The sequence below is a fragment of the Mus caroli genome, unplaced genomic scaffold (assembly GCF_978045245.1).
Source record: "Mus caroli unplaced genomic scaffold, Mus_caroli_1 scaffold_3, whole genome shotgun sequence".
Classification (NCBI taxonomy): Eukaryota; Metazoa; Chordata; class Mammalia; order Rodentia; family Muridae; genus Mus; species Mus caroli.
This window is the reverse complement of record NW_028227258.1, coordinates 42,823,320-42,840,061: the sequence shown is the minus strand read 5'-3', so window position 1 is coordinate 42,840,061 and position 16,742 is coordinate 42,823,320. Positions and strand designations below refer to the sequence as shown.

The window sequence follows — 16,742 nt, the reverse complement described above, 5'->3', positions numbered from 1 at the left end:
TGAGAAATTCTGCCTCAAAAAAGTAAGGTAGAGAAGCGGGGGATATTGCTCAGCCCATAAAGCACTTGCCAAGCAAGCATGAGGATCACAGTCGAGAACCTCTGTCCTATTCATAAAACCACACAGATCCCACACATAAGAGGATTGTAGTAGCCACACCCACAATCCCAGGGATCTGATAGAGATGGGAGGCAGAAGCAGGAGAATCTCTAGATGCTCTCAAGCCAGTTCGCCAGTGTCCCACACTCAAGGCTGCGTTTTGACCTTGACACGAATGCTGTGGCTCATGTGCATCTGCACTCACACACAGTCAGAAAAGGAAAAAGGAGCAGAGTAAAGTGGAGACCAAGGAGGGAGCGCAACATAAACATTTCGCTCCCACATATATGCACACACATGTCCACACACACATGAGCACAGGCACCAAATGTAAACTTTCACATAGTAAAACATATATTGAAATGGAATTCAAAGTGGGAAAATATGAATAGGTCAAAATAGTTTTATTCAGGTTTGTTCATCAAAAAGGTTGCTGAAAAGGTTGCCAACACACTTTCTTCTCCCTATTATACAAACTTTAATGGCATTGTTTGACATTTGTGTGTGTGTGTGTGTGTAGACGATACAGAAAACATTTCCTCAAAATAGTGACAATAAAATAGTATCACAAATATAGTATGAAGCTTTATGGTTTCTAAAGCCAGCTTGGATGAATAATAATGAACCTTAAAAACGGGTTATAAGAGCAAACCGACATTTTCAGTATCAATAAAGCAATGGCTTAGTATGAGTTTTTACTATCCTAAAACCCAGATATCTGAACTAGTTTTTGCATATAAAATGGGATATGTAGAGACAAATTAAAGCAGGGCAGTGCAGGCACAGGAGACCAGTGTTGGTCTCTGTGCCCAGAGCTTCTGTAGCTTCCAGGCTCTGGGCAATATCTAAACCTGTTGGGGCTTTAATTTGTTAACATTGAAATGAGGGGGTTTCTTCTATAGCTATCTGCTTCTAAAATCTCCCACATGCAACACAGTCGAAGACACATTTCCTCGTACTTCTTTTCAGTCATGGCTCGTCTAAGGAAAAGCATTAAGGTTTCCTGTCTCTTACTTTTTCAGTCTGTTTCTTTCCCCCTCCCCCTACCAGAGCTAACAGGCTGATTTTCATAGAATTATACTCTCTGACCCTGCAACTACCAGCATCCGTAACAAAGCCTGCCGGGCCTTTTCTCAATGGCATTCATGACCTTCCTGATAAATTTTCTTTTTTTAAAATGCTGACCTAAGTCTACATGCCACACACTCTCAAAACACACATCTCAGGCCTCTATCATGCTTATATCTCAAAAGAGACATCCTATAAAACTTTGCATTATGGTGTATTTTTACATTTTTTTAAAAAAAAAACAAACTCTCTTCCACATCTTTTTCTCTCTCTCTAATCTTCCTGCCCTCTGTTTAGAAGTGAGGCTCCCAGTATTTACATTTAATATATAGTTTCATTAAAAGAGTTGTTCATTTGTCTTTGATTTTACATATTTATACCTTACCTGTGTCATCCTAAGATCAGGAATCTGAAAGTAAGATCTTCATATAAACCAGTGTTTTGGATATGTTTACTAAATGTTCGAGGGATTTAACTGAAAGAAATCAGGAAGTTGCTATCAAAGGAGATAGAAATGTAATTTGTTTACAGTACTTGGTATTCTGTTAGGGCATAGGTATTTATGCCAGCTGCTGTGTTGATCTTAATAGGTTGCTAAATTGAATGTAAACTTTGTGTAGTCTAAGTATTTGTTGGCATCCTCAACTTATGCTTTAAAAACTGCAGTGTGGATAAATTATATAAATTGTACAACCATCGTAAAGTCAGTGAGAACACTAGTCTCTGGGCTGCTTTGTTTGAGTTGCACCTTGCCCCTCATCCCCAATGGGCAACAATGTCTACACTTCCCATGATGGAAATGGACCTCTTAGGTAACTTGTATGGTTTGAAAACACCTACCCCTTTGCTTTTAACTCTTAATCACTTTTTTTTTACTGACTACTTCCTTGTCATCTAATTATGACAAGTATTTCACTTGCTCACATCGATGACTGGTCCTTTCTAGATCCCATTGTACTTTGACTAAAAACAGAATTCATCGAGCATAGTCATACTTCAAGAGAGACATGTGGATGCCGAGTTTTATTTAGATATTTTCACTTACTTGTCTGATTTAATTTCAATTACTTCCTTGGGAATATTATGGTATATTTTAGAATAAAGACTTTGCCCCAGATACTTCAACAATCTACTTGATGTCTGCATGGCCAGGACTATAATTGAATTCTGCTCCACTAAATTCCTGGAATCCTGTGCCCCATTACATCTTACTGCTGTTCTATCACATGTTGCCATCTGGCACTTGTCTAATGCTTTTCAGGAAAAGATAGCCCCAGGAATCAGTGGTCATGCCAGCTCAGAGGACAGAAGGTTAGAGGGAGCCATGTGTGCAAGGGGCTTGAGCAGCACCAAGAATGAGGGATGTTGGGCATTTCCAAACTGCAGTTCTACTAATAAGAGTATTTCCAGGTCTTAGTGATTCTTGGAGTAGTTTCTCCAAAACCATCATGTTTTTATTGATATTGATGATATCTTAAGAACTTTAAATACTTGGGATGTGAGCTGAGTTTGTCTCCACTTTTACCTTCCTTAGTGAATTGTTTTTAATATATTAGAAATTGGGCACTACCAAGGCTCTGATAGGTTTCTGGCTTTTGGAGTTTTCCTGGAGTCCCGCCTCAGGAACACCATGATGCTCCAAGGATGCCTGAATCACAGCATCCTCATTGTTTAGGATAGACATTGCTCTATTACTGATCTCCTTTATTCAAATGACAGGGTCTTTAGAGTTGAGAAACTTCTTTTTACTTTTTTACTTCCTATATATCCATAGTCCTCAACATATAATAAGTTAATGCCTATATGGATGATCTGAGTGGAGATGGCATATGCTTAGGTTGTTCCTGTCATGTAAACACACACACACACACACACACACACACACACACACACACACACACACACACACACAGAGAGAGAGAGAGAGAGAGAGAGAGAGAGAGAGAGAGAGAGAGAAAGAGAGAGAGAGAGTCTTATACTGTAGTTAAAAACCCTACACTTAAAAGTAGTCTTATTTATATCGACCATACACACAGAAATAACTTATTTCCAATTTCTAAAGTTTTGTTAGTGGATTGCTTGAACTCTCACAATTTTGTAAGAGTTCAAGAACACAAGAGATTTAAATTGGGTCCTCCCAATAGTGGAAGTGGTTAATCGCAAATGTTCTTCTATGTCTTTATGTCTGAATATAAACTGTATTTATATTCTAAATAGCTCTAAAAAGACTAATTACAATGTCTCATTGATTTAATAGTAAAGCCTAATATAATACTTAGTGGCTGCTTTATTACCTGAATATTGATCTAGCATGAGGCTTGGGGGTTGGGTTTTGTAAGCAGCAGCCTTAAGCCCAGACGCTGAAAATTGGCTTCTCATCCATGATTAGACACTGAAGTGTGTGCACTGTCTTGGCAAGAATTTTGTTCCTGAAACCAAATTAAAGATGAAGACCTGAGGCTGGGGACCAGTATTTCATGTGTTGAAAGTAATTGCTTTGTAAATCTTTTCTTATGGGCATAATTTCTCTTTTCTGTAACATACAGCTGACTTTCAAAAATATGGTACTAAGAGCAACTTAATGCTCCTGATATTTGACAGGTATTATTTAAAGGATTTTGCAGATGTGAGTTCAGGCAATCTCGATGATTCATTTTTTTTAAAGGAAAAGGCTACTATTACAGATGTCTTATGGATAAGAGAACAGAGTGTGGAGACACTACATGATTTTTGTGAAGTTCTTCAGCTTGGTAGCTGGGTTGCTAACTCAAGGCATGAGACTCCTGTGTTCATGTTCGTAACCCCTGTGCCTATTGCCCTTTCTTAGAAACGCGACCTACCCCTTCCCCAAATAACTGAGGAACTTTAAAATTAAATATAGAACCATTTTCGTTTGTATACCATCTGCTGGGTGGTGTTGAGCAAATGTCTCTTGATATCTTCTAAAGAAAAGTAAGGCTAGCAATACTGAGATAGAGTGATGTTTTTCATTTCTAATTATAGATTTCATCTCAAAAGAGGACCCATACAGACACATGCTGGATATTCTGGTTTTCTCTCTATCTTAAACAGTCCACTGGATTTTCTCATTAAATGATACAATAAGTAGAGTTTTAAAATGAGAACTCATGTGGACAACAGATGTTGACACTAATCTCTAGCCTTTTAATAATTTAAAAGGCAGGGCAGTATTTCTGATATAGTATTCACTCTCATTTCCTTTACAGGTAAAAATGTCTCCACAAACTAAATATGAGAGTTACTAAAAATCTCTGGGCTGGAGACATAGCTCAGTGTTCGAGCTTTTAGACAAACGTATATGAAACTCTGGGTATGATTTCAGTACTAGGAAAAACAAAAAGAAAAAACATTTCTACTGTTAGTCTTATTTTACTTCATACATTCATTAAGAGTTTACTGAAAATGTTCTTTCTGGAAGGAGTCACTCCAGTAATTCTTAGATATTGTTTCCATTCAACTAAGAGGCACATCATAAGCAATTAGTAAATAAGGTATTTAATTGGCAAATACATGGCCATGAAATTATAAAGTAAATCAACCCCAAAACATTATTGTAGCATTTTTCTTTATCAGAGTATACTGGCCCCATTGGGTTCTGTGCATGAGGAACCAGTACAACCTTCTGAGGTGGAAGTTCACCTGTAATCAGTCTCTAAGCACAGGCTTTTGGTGCCATATTAAGGTCTTGACAGTCTGTTCTCATGTATTTTTATTCCCATTTTCAGCAATAGTTGCCTGTAAAGTGCATTGATAATTTTGTTTACTTTTATCAAAATTGCCTTGATTTTAATCACTCAGATTTCTTTTTTATCCTTAATATGCCTAATGGGTTGGTCAACTTTAAAATGGTCAGAAACCATTTTGTTATAACAAGCAAGCAATTGTACTTTCCTATGTGACTGACATCTTTTTCTGCTTTAAAAACAACCAAGTAAACTGCAATGGACTCACTGCCAGTTGTTTCAGGGTCTAGTAACTCACAGGAAAAAAAAAACCCAACTAAACATTAACTATGTCATAATTAGCACTTTTGTTCTTGGCATTCAACATTTCTAAAACCACTTGACCAGAAATATATTATCCCATTGCAGTTATCTGGAATTTCATTTCTAACATATTCTAGAAAGTAAGTCAGAAACCTGAGATGCCCCTGGCCCTCAAAATTAAGCCCCTTTACAGTTTAAATACAAACTTTGTGTTTCCTAATGATAAGATGCTAGAACAGCACTGGTTGGTTTTCTTTCCTTCTTTTTCAAGTGTGTGTGTGTTGTGTGTGTGTGTGTTGTGTGTGTGTGTGTTGTGTGTGTATGTTGTGTGTGCATGTGTGTGTATGGTGCATGTAATCATGTGCATGTGTGTATGTCTGTATATGGTGCATGTACACATGCGCATGTGTATGGATGAACACAGATATGGGTATGTTGTCATATACAAGCCGGAGATGGATGCTGAGAACCATCTTCTATTGTTCTTGCACCTGTTCATTGAGACAGAATCTCTCAATCAAACCTAGAACTCACTGGTACAGCAAGTCTTGCTAACCAGCTTTCTCTGGGGGGGTGGAGTGGGGGGCGAGTATCCTGAAGGTTGCCCACCATTCCCACCTGATACTTACTTGGGCATCTGAGGGTTCAGTTCTGGTCTTCACACTTGCTGTGATTGTGTTTAAACTTCTGGGTCATCTCTCTATCCCCTAATCGTTGGGTTTTAATAAAGTCTCTAGACACACCTGTGTCAGTCTATTTAAATTAGAGTTTACTAGTAAATAAGAGTTAATATCTGCTTCTAACCTGTGTTAGAGAATTAGATGAGTTGACATTATATGAATTAAAAATTATATTAAAGAATGGAAAATTCAGTTATTTTATAAATATTGTTTTATATCACATTATTTTTCCCAGTTTTTTCTTTCCTTTCTGAAAACATACTCTATTAATATCGAGTGAAGAAATTGTGAAATTATATGTGAACAGTTTGGCAATCTGATGAGGAAATAAAACTTTTAGCATTTTCTTCTTTGGATGTATCTGTGCTCCATAATAGAAGGGTGTGAGTGTGTGGAATACTAATTTAGAAAAGGAGCAGGTCCAGTCCTGACTGCCATAACACACTGTTTAGTGTGATGCTGTGGAAGGCACTGAGAAGCAGGTGCACACAACAAGCACAGTTCATCCACATGCCAAGTTAGAATGACCTGCGAGAGCTTTGACTCAGACCAGAACATTCTCTCATAAAGAATGGAAGCATGGTGGAAGAGAAGGTGGAAAGACTGTGGAGCCACATGTTGGGGACAGAGGGGACTACTGGGAAATAGTGTCTTCTAGACATTACAGGGCCACTCAGTCATGAGCTCCCAGCAGCTGCTGTTCCCTGATTAAGAGCAAGCCTATCAACCCATGTCCCAGCATGGATGGAGGAGCTCGAAAGCACCTAGCTGAGGAAGTATTGAATGTTGATGGCCACTGATTGAGGGTTAACCTATTTGCTTCAGGGTTGTGGACCCCTACTCCCTGGACTCAGTATGCTACTTCTTAAAAAGGATAGATGGTATGAAATTGTTAAGGGGATGTGGAAGATGGCTAGAAGGAGCTAGAGTGAGGAGTGGGGTTGGACATTATCAAAGCTCATTATATTCATTTGTCAAACCCTCAAAATAACAAATGTTTAGGATAAGAATTCTAAAAATCATAAAAACCAGAAAAGAAACCTATGGCAAAAGTTAGGAGAACTTTGTCTTGGTATGTATTAACCATACATATCTTTAGTTAACTTTAATTTTTTAAAAGTTTTTAACACATGACAGAAATATGTCAGGTGTTTTTGGGTTATGCAGCTAATTCTGTAATGAGAGTACTTAACTCTGTATTTTGTACAGGAGTGTTTGGTTGTGAGAGAGCCAAGGCTTTTGTATGTTATAGTATCTACACACTCCAAGGGGACAATTGTTCTGTAAATGACAATTGATAAACATTTCCAGCATTAAAAGCAATCATTATTTCTCAAATGCAAGTCATCTTAGACAATCTGATGACTAAACAGGCCTCCAAGTCTCGCTCACAGGTTAGATCTCCAGTAAACTCACATGCACTCACTTCTACCTCCAGTTTTCTTAAGATCTCTCTCCTCTAGCTTCACTTTGTATCAATTTGCTACAAGTCATTTATCCAGCCTTATCTCTTCGTGACCCTGTCCTACCCATTCCACTTCCTTTAAACTCAGCTTGAGGGCTTCCCTTCCAATCCGAGCATAGCTCCTCATGAATTTCCACAGGCACCTGATGAACACCATTTGTTCTGGCTAAAAAAGGACATTTTTGCAAGTGCACAATGATCATGGATTTCAAAATATCCATGCCAGAAGGAAATCACTTACCACCAAACAGGAAATAGTAGCAGCAAAATTAAACTCAGTAGTGGAATACATAGAAAAATTTATTCTTCTGCTTTGACAAACTCTCAACCAGACTTGCTTAATTGCATGCCCTCTAGTACCATGAGGCTCGCTGAATCAAAGACAGGCTCATCTCTTTATTTTACTTCATCACTAAATCCAGCATTGTTACTGGAAGTGTGCATGGTGTAACATGGTACAATCATAGAGTGTGGGCAAAACTGGGCCTGATTCAAATCTTGGCTTCATCCTTTTACTGTAATGTCTCTGCAAAGATATTTGACTCTTTGAGCTACCATTTTCATATTTAAAACGCAAAGATAATAATGCCTTGTTAGGGCTAGGCATATTTCTAACACTTGGGAATGAGGCAAGCTTAGGATAGAAACTGAAATCTGGTTATAAGAAACAAAAACAGAAACGAAAACCAGCCAACCAAACAAAAAAACAAAACAAGACAAAACAAAAAACAGTCAAGCCAACAAGAACAAACTACCTCCTTTGTGTAATGGTTCTGAGGATGGATGATAATGTAACCAGAGCGTCTGCCACATAAAATACACTTGAAATTTACTAAATTTTATTATTATTATTGCTATTACTATTATTATTATTATTAAGATCATTGTCACCACCATTATCAACAACACTATCATTATAACTCTCTTTGAAGCCAACAGAAGAAAACTAATACTTTCCTGATATAAAAATGTAGGACATTTACTCATGGAGAAAAGATAGAGATTGTGCGTTTGAAGAGAGAGAGAGAGAGAAGTCACTAACAAAGAGTTGTGTGCTTGAAACTTGCTCTTGGAGAAGTGTCCTCATTTGACCCTATCTCTAGGACTTAGAAATCTATTCTCTTCTTTCCTACTTTCCTACTTTGCATCAATTTGTGGATTGTAACCAACTGGGGAGGGGTGATTTGCCAGCTCATCGCACTTGGCAGAGTCTAGAAGAGTTTTTTGAGGAGACTATCTCTATCTAGTTTAGAAAAGATGGAAAAAGTCACAGTTACTATTTTGGTACATGGAAACTCAGTGATGTTGTGATACTATTTTTCTTGCTGATATTAATGTTCATGTAAAATGAAAATAAGCTATATTTTACAGAAAGATGAAATAAGCTATGTAAACCTGACAAAACAATGATCTGGAATATGGAAATGTTGTGGATTCATGTTAAAGTTAAGATCTAAATATCTTGAAAAATTTCTCCAAAGAAATAATTTTATTTACCTTTAGGTTAAAAGGCTTTGGTTATATGTTTCTGACTCTGTTTTATATTTTCCCCACCACCAATGTCCACATGTGTCTGGGTGCAGAGTTTTGAGCGTGGTATGTATTTACATAAAACAAAAGATTGTGGTCCTATCTTTATATGTATCCCCTTAAAATCCATTAAACATTTCTTCCTCTTCTACAGGTAAGCATTATCTCACAGATTGAAAAATATGCTACAAAGCTGAACAATGTTAAAATAAAAAGAAATCTGTTGCCCACTTATTTCCCTTTCATAATTTCCATTTGGGGACTTTACAAATGATTTATTATTTACATGACATGTTGAATGACCTTGAAGCAGTGCGACTAATGAGAAAAGGATTATGTGCCTGAGCATAGGGGGTTGTGATAGGGCTGTGCATAAAGGGGATCCACCCAGACTGCCAGCTTCATGGGATGTAAGACTCAGTGATTACGCCTGGACAGCCTTTGGCTGGTGCTAGCTAGCTAGCTATGCTCCCAGCTGCAGTCACCAAAACAGGAGAGACAGATATCACTTGGAGAAGGCTTTGCAAACTAAAATGCAAGCACATATTGGCCTACTTTTGGTTTAATATAATACTACCCTGGATGTCTTCTTGTTTAAGGGTCTGGTCTATCCATAGCTGGCCTTTCTTTTCTTATGTTGAACAGTGGAAAACTGAATTATCCAATTAATCAATAAAGTAGGGTGCTATTCTAGAAGCCATCTTGCTTTTCAATTTACCACAGGATGTTACTGCCAACCTTGAACCTTTTTATCAGCAAAACAGAAGACAAAAGAAACAACAACAACGATGATGATGACGATGATGACGACAACGATGACAACAACATCCTTCCCATTAACTTACTGTCAAGCATGATTGTGAACCAGGACAGGTTTGCTTGAACTTAGAAGCTAACCAGTGTGACTTGTGCTCACAGGATTATAGAGGCACTTTGCCAGAGTAAGTGGGCTGGATCATCTCTGTTCCTTGTCTAACCTGGGGACACTAGCTGCTGGTTGGTGAGACAGTGTGGCGTGTGCACACTGTCTGCTAAGTCTTTGTGCTGAGCATCTTCCAGCTGAGGACAGCTGAACTGAGGATGCAGGTCTCTCTCACCTCTGAGAATGTGCTCACACCTTACCATAGCTTCCTGCTTTGTTGTTGCTGGTTTATCTGCTTGTTTTCTTTATGAATTGGGGTCTAAGCTATGTTGCTAAGGCTGGCTTCAAACTCCTGGACCCAAGGGATCACCCCAGCCCAGCCTCCCAGGTGTTGTCTTCTTGCTCTTAACAGAGAAGAAGCAGAAGAAGTAACTTTGCCTGTATGTGTATTCTCTCTGTAAGTGGAATGTAACAGTCTACGATGGTGAACATGAAGTTTGAGTTGGTGCCCATTCTGTCTTAAATTTTGCTTTATAAGTTTGGCTGTGTTATTTAATTTCTATCTATTTCTTTTTAAAAAAAATCTAGACAACAATGTCCTCTTTTATTGAAAATTACATTTATTTACTTATTTATTTATTTATTTATTTATTCATTGTGTATGTATGAATGCATGCATGCATGTATGTATATATGTATGTATGTGTATGTATGTATGTATGTATGCATGCATGTATGTATGTTGCACATTTTGATACAGAGATAAAAGGGCAACATGTGGGAGCGAGTCTATCCTCTCCTTCTTACCCTCCAACCATGTTGGTGCCAGGGACTGAAGTTAGGTCACTAGGCTTGAGCCACCCCACCGACTCAATTTTCTACAACAGAATCACTGAAGACTGAGCTAGAAGGTGCTTTGTAAAGCTAAAGGCTTTACAAAGAAAACTCATATTCCCTATGCAAAGCTAAGAGCACTCCACTGTCTTTAACCATGACCAATATTATAGACTGTATCCAGGGACCATGTGAAACTCAAGCATCTTCTAGAAACTTGGGAGGTGACCGCTTCTGGGGAACAGTGTGAGTGAAGAAGTAGAATTTGTTCAACCTAAAAGGGGAAAGAGTCCACCTCAGGTCAAGGGCAATTGTACAAGAAGAAATGAAAGAACACAAAGTAGTTATCTTACAGACATGATGCCTGAACCACTGAATGTACTCTGTAGCTAAGCAATAGGCGTCTTATTTTCTATCACAGATGAATATATGTATATTCATACTGAGGCTACATGCTTTTTATCACATAAAAGGAAATAGACAACTAGAGAGCTAATGTGGTCAAAATTATGCACGGCATGGCACAGGTGATGTTTGAACCAGGTCAATCTATCTTTAAGGTTCATTGTGTTCCCAATCAATCAAATGTTGCTATTTTCCTGACAGAACTGCATCTAGGTTTATTTTAACCCTCTCTGGTCCATGTGAAATTTTACCAGTTCAGTTCCTTTGTGTAATGGAAAAAAGAAAGCATCTTCAATAAATGGTGGCAGTCTAACTGGCAGTCAGTATGTAGAAAAATGAAAAATGATTCATATTTGTCATCTTGCACAAAGCTCAAGTCCACGTGGATCAAAGACCTCAACATAAAACCAGATACACTATATCTAATAGAAAGGAAAGTGGGAAAGAGCCTCAAACTCATGGGCATGGGGGTGGGGTGGGGATTTCCTAAACAGAGCTTCAATGGTTCAGGCTCTAAGATCAAGAATTTACAAATGGTACTGCATGAAACTGAAAAGCTTCTGTAAGGCAAAGGACATAGTCACTAGGACAAATCGTCAACCTACAGATTGGGAAACCATCTTCTGATAGAGGGCTAATATCCAAAATATATAAAGAACTCAAGAAGCAAAGAACAATCTAAAATGGCCCATACCTTAAAAAAAGGACAAGACCTGAAGACTTTTCTCCCCTGAATACTGGCCTCTCACCGTCTTTATGTTACTTCAGTTATACTCTCTATGCTGATATGTGATGGGAGGAGATTTACTTGAATTTTGTCAATCTATCTTAATCCCCGAGTCATGGGGAACTATGTCCCAAAGCCAAGGGACATTCCTCTAGTGCTTTTAAGTTGATATGTTAATTCAAGTTCTGTTTATTCATCTTGCAAAAGAGACTCATCCTGCAGATTCCTCCCACTAGCTTCAAAATGAGTCATTTCTAAGGAGCTGGGTAGTGCTCGCTGCCAACTCCTAAATAGCTGGAAGAATGATGCCTTCTTCTCTCTTTTACAATCTCTTTAGAGGTTCATCCTGCATTCAAGTTTCAGGGAGACAATTTGCAATCCAATTTTGGAGGTCTCTATTAGAAGTCTATTACCACCCCCAAATACAGTGTTATAGATGCTCATTTTAACCTCACGAGGCAGGCACAGTGGCCCATGCCTCTCATCCCAGCATGTGCAAAGTACAGTCAGGAGGGTCAGGGATTTAAGGCCAGTCTTGCTACTAGTTAGGTTGAAGCCAGCTTGGGCTCCCTTGGCATCCTATTTCAAAACACAACCAAAAATCAAAAGAAGAAAATGCAAACAAAAATCTTATAATAAACTCAATGATTTTCTTCAAGTGATCTCTCTGTAACTTCTCTGGCTTAATGAATTCATAGAAGGTGTCAGAGTGGGTCAATGTGAAAATAATGATTTCCATTCCTGGAAAATGTATAACATTTGTAAGATTTTTTTCCCCTAGAGACACAATTCCCATGAATTATAAAACATCTTTACTTTTAAGATCCTACGTTAAAGGGTTTATAGTCCATGGGAAGGTCCTCAAGAGTCAGCAGTTCAATTCTTTAAGAGATTGAATTGTTTGGTTTGTAGCCTCATTCATTGAGATAACAAACATACACAGCTGTGTTCTGGTGTAGTCAGCTTCCAGCTGACCTCGGATGAGTATCTCTTAGGGACAGGCCCCCAAAATCATTAATTTCTCTCCAATAAACATAAAAGATTTAGATGTGATTAAAAGTGCTTTAGCAAAAAAAAAAAAAAAAAAAAAAACACTAAATGGATCAGCAATGCTACAAGTGGTTTAGCCACTGATGTAGAAGCAGGCAGCTCAGAGTCCCATTCCTTGATTCTGTTCATGGAGCCTTCTGGATACACATAGCCATAGCCTCAAGATTCCTTGTAAAAAAGGACAATAGATGAAACAATGATTTTAAGCAAACAGGGTCTCTCTCTCTCTCTCTCTCTCTCTCTCTGTGTGTGTGTGTGTGTGTGTGTGTGTGTCTCCCCCCCACACACACACACACACCTGCTTCTTTTCTATAGGTCTGAGATGAAGGGAAAGGGTCACAGGTCATTTCTCTGAAACTTATGCAGGTCATATACACCTCTCTTAAAACTTAAATCTTTCCAAAAAATATATGGCACATTAAAGAAACTCTGAGATATACAGCAATATCAAAGGAGAGCCTTGACAGAACATTTCTTCTCCAAGTTTCAACATAGTAGCTCTTCCCCAATCCAGATCAACCTCTCAGTCACCAAACACAGAGTCTGCTGTCTGTGCTTGGAAGTGAGCACCTCCATGTTTGGCTAAAAAGACTACGAAGGAAGGCTATGTATAATGCAGCAACCGTTTCAGAATTCCCTATTCAACCTGAGATGTAATTACACCAACCACAGTTTTACCCTTGGAACTGTTAGATCTTCCTAAATGTATCCTCGCTTCACCTGTAATTTAACAAACCCCTTGCTTAAAGATGTCTTCCGAATGCAATGAATCACAGTACATGGAATCCTGTACCTGTCAATCTTTACACCCCTCCCATAAACTGTCCCTCCCTCAAATGCTGCATTAGGTAAGCCAGAGGTTCATTATGAGTGCAACCCCATATTAATTGCTTAACCGAAATATTGCTCAGGTCAGAATAAAAGCATAGATAAAAAAAAATTGAACTCAGATGATGTCATACATTTGAAATATATATTCACTCGTTTATGCATATATCTACACTGAGCTATATACATATGTACATGGATATATGTATGTGTCTGTGCACACACCCACACACACCATGGCTAAAGGCCTGTCGATTGGTGACTGACATCTAGAAATGACCCAATTTTAGAAGCAGATGAAGTACCATAGCAACTGTAGTAGAAGGGTTTAGGAGGGTTAATAGAAGCCACCGATAATCCTAATACCACATAAACATCTCTGATCCTACAGTCTAGGCAAAACTGTATGCATTTGAATTCCCACCAAAAGCTCACAGAGTTCTAGATATAGTCAGCAAATTGAAAAAACACAAATTCCAAAATACAGGCATCATGGCCCCTCCGGGGTACTGATATCTGCTGTGCACAGCTGGCGCTACAGGGCCAAAAACTAGACCAGTACTCTCACAGGTATCCCTTCCTGGAAGGCCACCCAGCAAGCCGCCCCTAGTGATAACCAGGCGGTGCTGGCAGGTGTCCACAGGCAGACTCGGGGGAGCTCTGGAGAAAAACCTGTGGGAGGAAAGGGAAAGGGTCGAGCATTTAGGAAAGGCAGTGGCTCAAACCCTTGGTGCTCCGGTGTGGTCACCAATCCCGCCCAGGACCCGAATTCGCTCCGGAGCTGTCCGGAAAGATCTGCATTATGCCAGGGCGCTGGGCCAACTCACCTCAACGAAATAAAAACAGGGCAGGAGGGTGACGCTGTCCTTGATCACTTTGCCCTTTGGCCTCTCCTTCGCCGACATCCCGGCCGCCTGCCGGGCTCCGAGTCCTCCCCTGGGCGAGGTGTGCACCGTGCGGCCACCGAGGCGAGCTGCCTGCTCCAGCCGCAAGCGCCCGGCGCCGCTGATGTCACATTCCCCGCGGGCACCGCTGGAACCAGCGCGCTGCATGCAGCGCCCCCGCCTTTTCCCCGCCCCTCTTTGCAGTAACCCCGCGGATCCCCGAACCCGCAGGTCTTCTTCAGCCTTAGTCCGTGTTTTGCGGGCAAGGGATAGCCAGCTCCCTCTCCAAGCTGTTGCTGAGATGGCTTCCCCTCCCTGCTACTCTCCCTGGGCTCTCTCTCCACCGCCCAAGCTGTGAGGCTCTTCTGCTGGCTGGCTGAGCTTGACGTCAAAAATAGGGAAGAGTGGGGGGAAGCAAGAGTGTAGAAGCAAGGCTGAGGAGCCAAGGCACCTGGTCTCACAGGGTCCCCTACCTGGAGTTCCTCTTGCCTTCCTAGAAAACAGAAGCCTGCGTAACACCGTTATCTGCCCTATCCATAGCAAAAGAGACCTCCTACCTGTGCAAAATTAAAACTCAGACTTCATAAGGACAAGTAGGCCATAGAAGGAATTCACTGGGAGCTGGCTGCTATCCAAGCGTGACAGCCCTGCCTGCTGATCTCTAGGGAGGTAACTCCCAGGGAAGCACCTAGAAAAAGCACCAATCAGCTGGGGAACAGAGTGAAAATTTCCTGCATCTGAAGAGAAAGGGTAAATGGGGCATCATCGCTGGCCCCAAAGCTCAGGAAATATTCTAACCACATTCTTAATCCCTAGTGCACTGTGGGAATCACAGCCGTAACTATGGAAGCATGACTCCAAACACTGGAGTCTAAGCCCAAGCCCTGGTTGTCAGGGTCTGTGGCTGCTCTCACATTTGTGATTCTTTTCGCAACCATCAGTGTCAAGTGCTACAGCAGAAGCACTCAAGGGACACAAAGCAACACATGGGGATATCACCCACTTCTGTCACTATCTGTTCTAGGTCATTTCTTGCTCTTCCAAAGTTTCCCTGTCAATCATACGACTTTGAATCCCCAGCCTACTTTTCAGCTGGCTTTTTCCATTGCTGCTCCAGTGGGGTTTTGGCAAGCTAGATGCCATATTCATAACATTCACATTTTACTACCCATGCGGCATCTTGCCTCTACTCCTTCTGCCAAGATTAGGTTTCAGAGTCCTGCAGTGCAATTGCTCATGTACCATACTATTCAGTGAAACTCTACCCCAGGTAAATAAGATGCTTATCTGAACAGCTAAATACAGTAGAATAAAACCACAACATGTGACCTTGGGACCATGGCTTAAGTCCTCCCACCTCTCAAACCTAGTGTGTCCTTCTTAGCTGGCCATGGTTCCATACATATCTTCTCCTAACTTCTCAAAAGCCACACAACCATCTACTTTTATCTTACTCAGAGAATAGAAGCTATAGAAAAAGACTATATTATCCCATATTATTATTCAAAACAGAGTACTCACCCTTCCTCCTCCCCCACTACCATGTCTTGTTTTGATTGGCAGGAAAAAAAAAAAAAGAGTCCTTACAAATTTTAAGCCATGCCTTACCCCTCACACAGTAGCCCAAAGGTACTTCTGAAAAGCAATTACTGATTTTATTTCTCTGGTTAACCCTTCTAGAAGCTTCCCACTATTTGTAACCCTCACCCCCACCCCCAGCTCTTTATTTTACCTGGAATCCTGATGGACATTCTACCTGTTGAACTTCACTAGTTTTTCTGGTTCTGATGGTGAGGGGACCCAAAACCTTTGTACTTACTATGTCTCTCTGTTGATGAATGCAGTTCTATCAACATTGCACAGTTAATCACTAACACATTTCATGACTCTGCTCAAAATTTAGAAACTCTGCCAAATTTTCTTTGACATACTAAGTAATGGTCATGAATCAAATCTTCAGTTCCCTCGTCTACCTCCTCTGTCTCCTTCTTCTTTTCTTCTTCCTCTTCCCTCCCCCTCCCCTTTCTCCTTCCTTCGCCTCCTACTTCTCCTTCTCCTCCTCTCCCTCTTCCCCACTTCCTTTCCCCCTCCCCTCCTCCCTTCCTCGTCTTCTCCCTCCTCCTATTTTAAAGGTTTATCCTTTTACTTATATGAGTGCTTTGTCTGTATATATGCTACATACCACACAATGTTACTGGACCCTATATAGATAGTTGTAAGCTACCATGTGATTGCTGAGAACTGAACTCAGGCCCTCTAGAAGAGCAGAGCAGGCAATGCTTTGAACTGCTTAGCCATCTCTC

At 40.1% G+C, this 16,742-nt stretch overlaps 1 protein-coding gene across 1 annotated transcript in view; it reads right to left on the bottom strand.

The window, feature by feature from the left end:
• Positions 1-14,971, bottom strand: part of Plppr4 (phospholipid phosphatase related 4) — a 41,847-nt gene extending 26,876 nt beyond the window's left edge. The window contains exon 1 of the mRNA XM_021158220.2: positions 14,383-14,971. Within this exon, the coding sequence (XP_021013879.1) occupies positions 14,383-14,607 (225 nt within the window). The 5' untranslated portion in view covers positions 14,608-14,971. The remainder of the gene's footprint in view (positions 1-14,382) is intronic.
• Between the last annotated feature and the right edge of the window lie 1,771 nt (positions 14,972-16,742).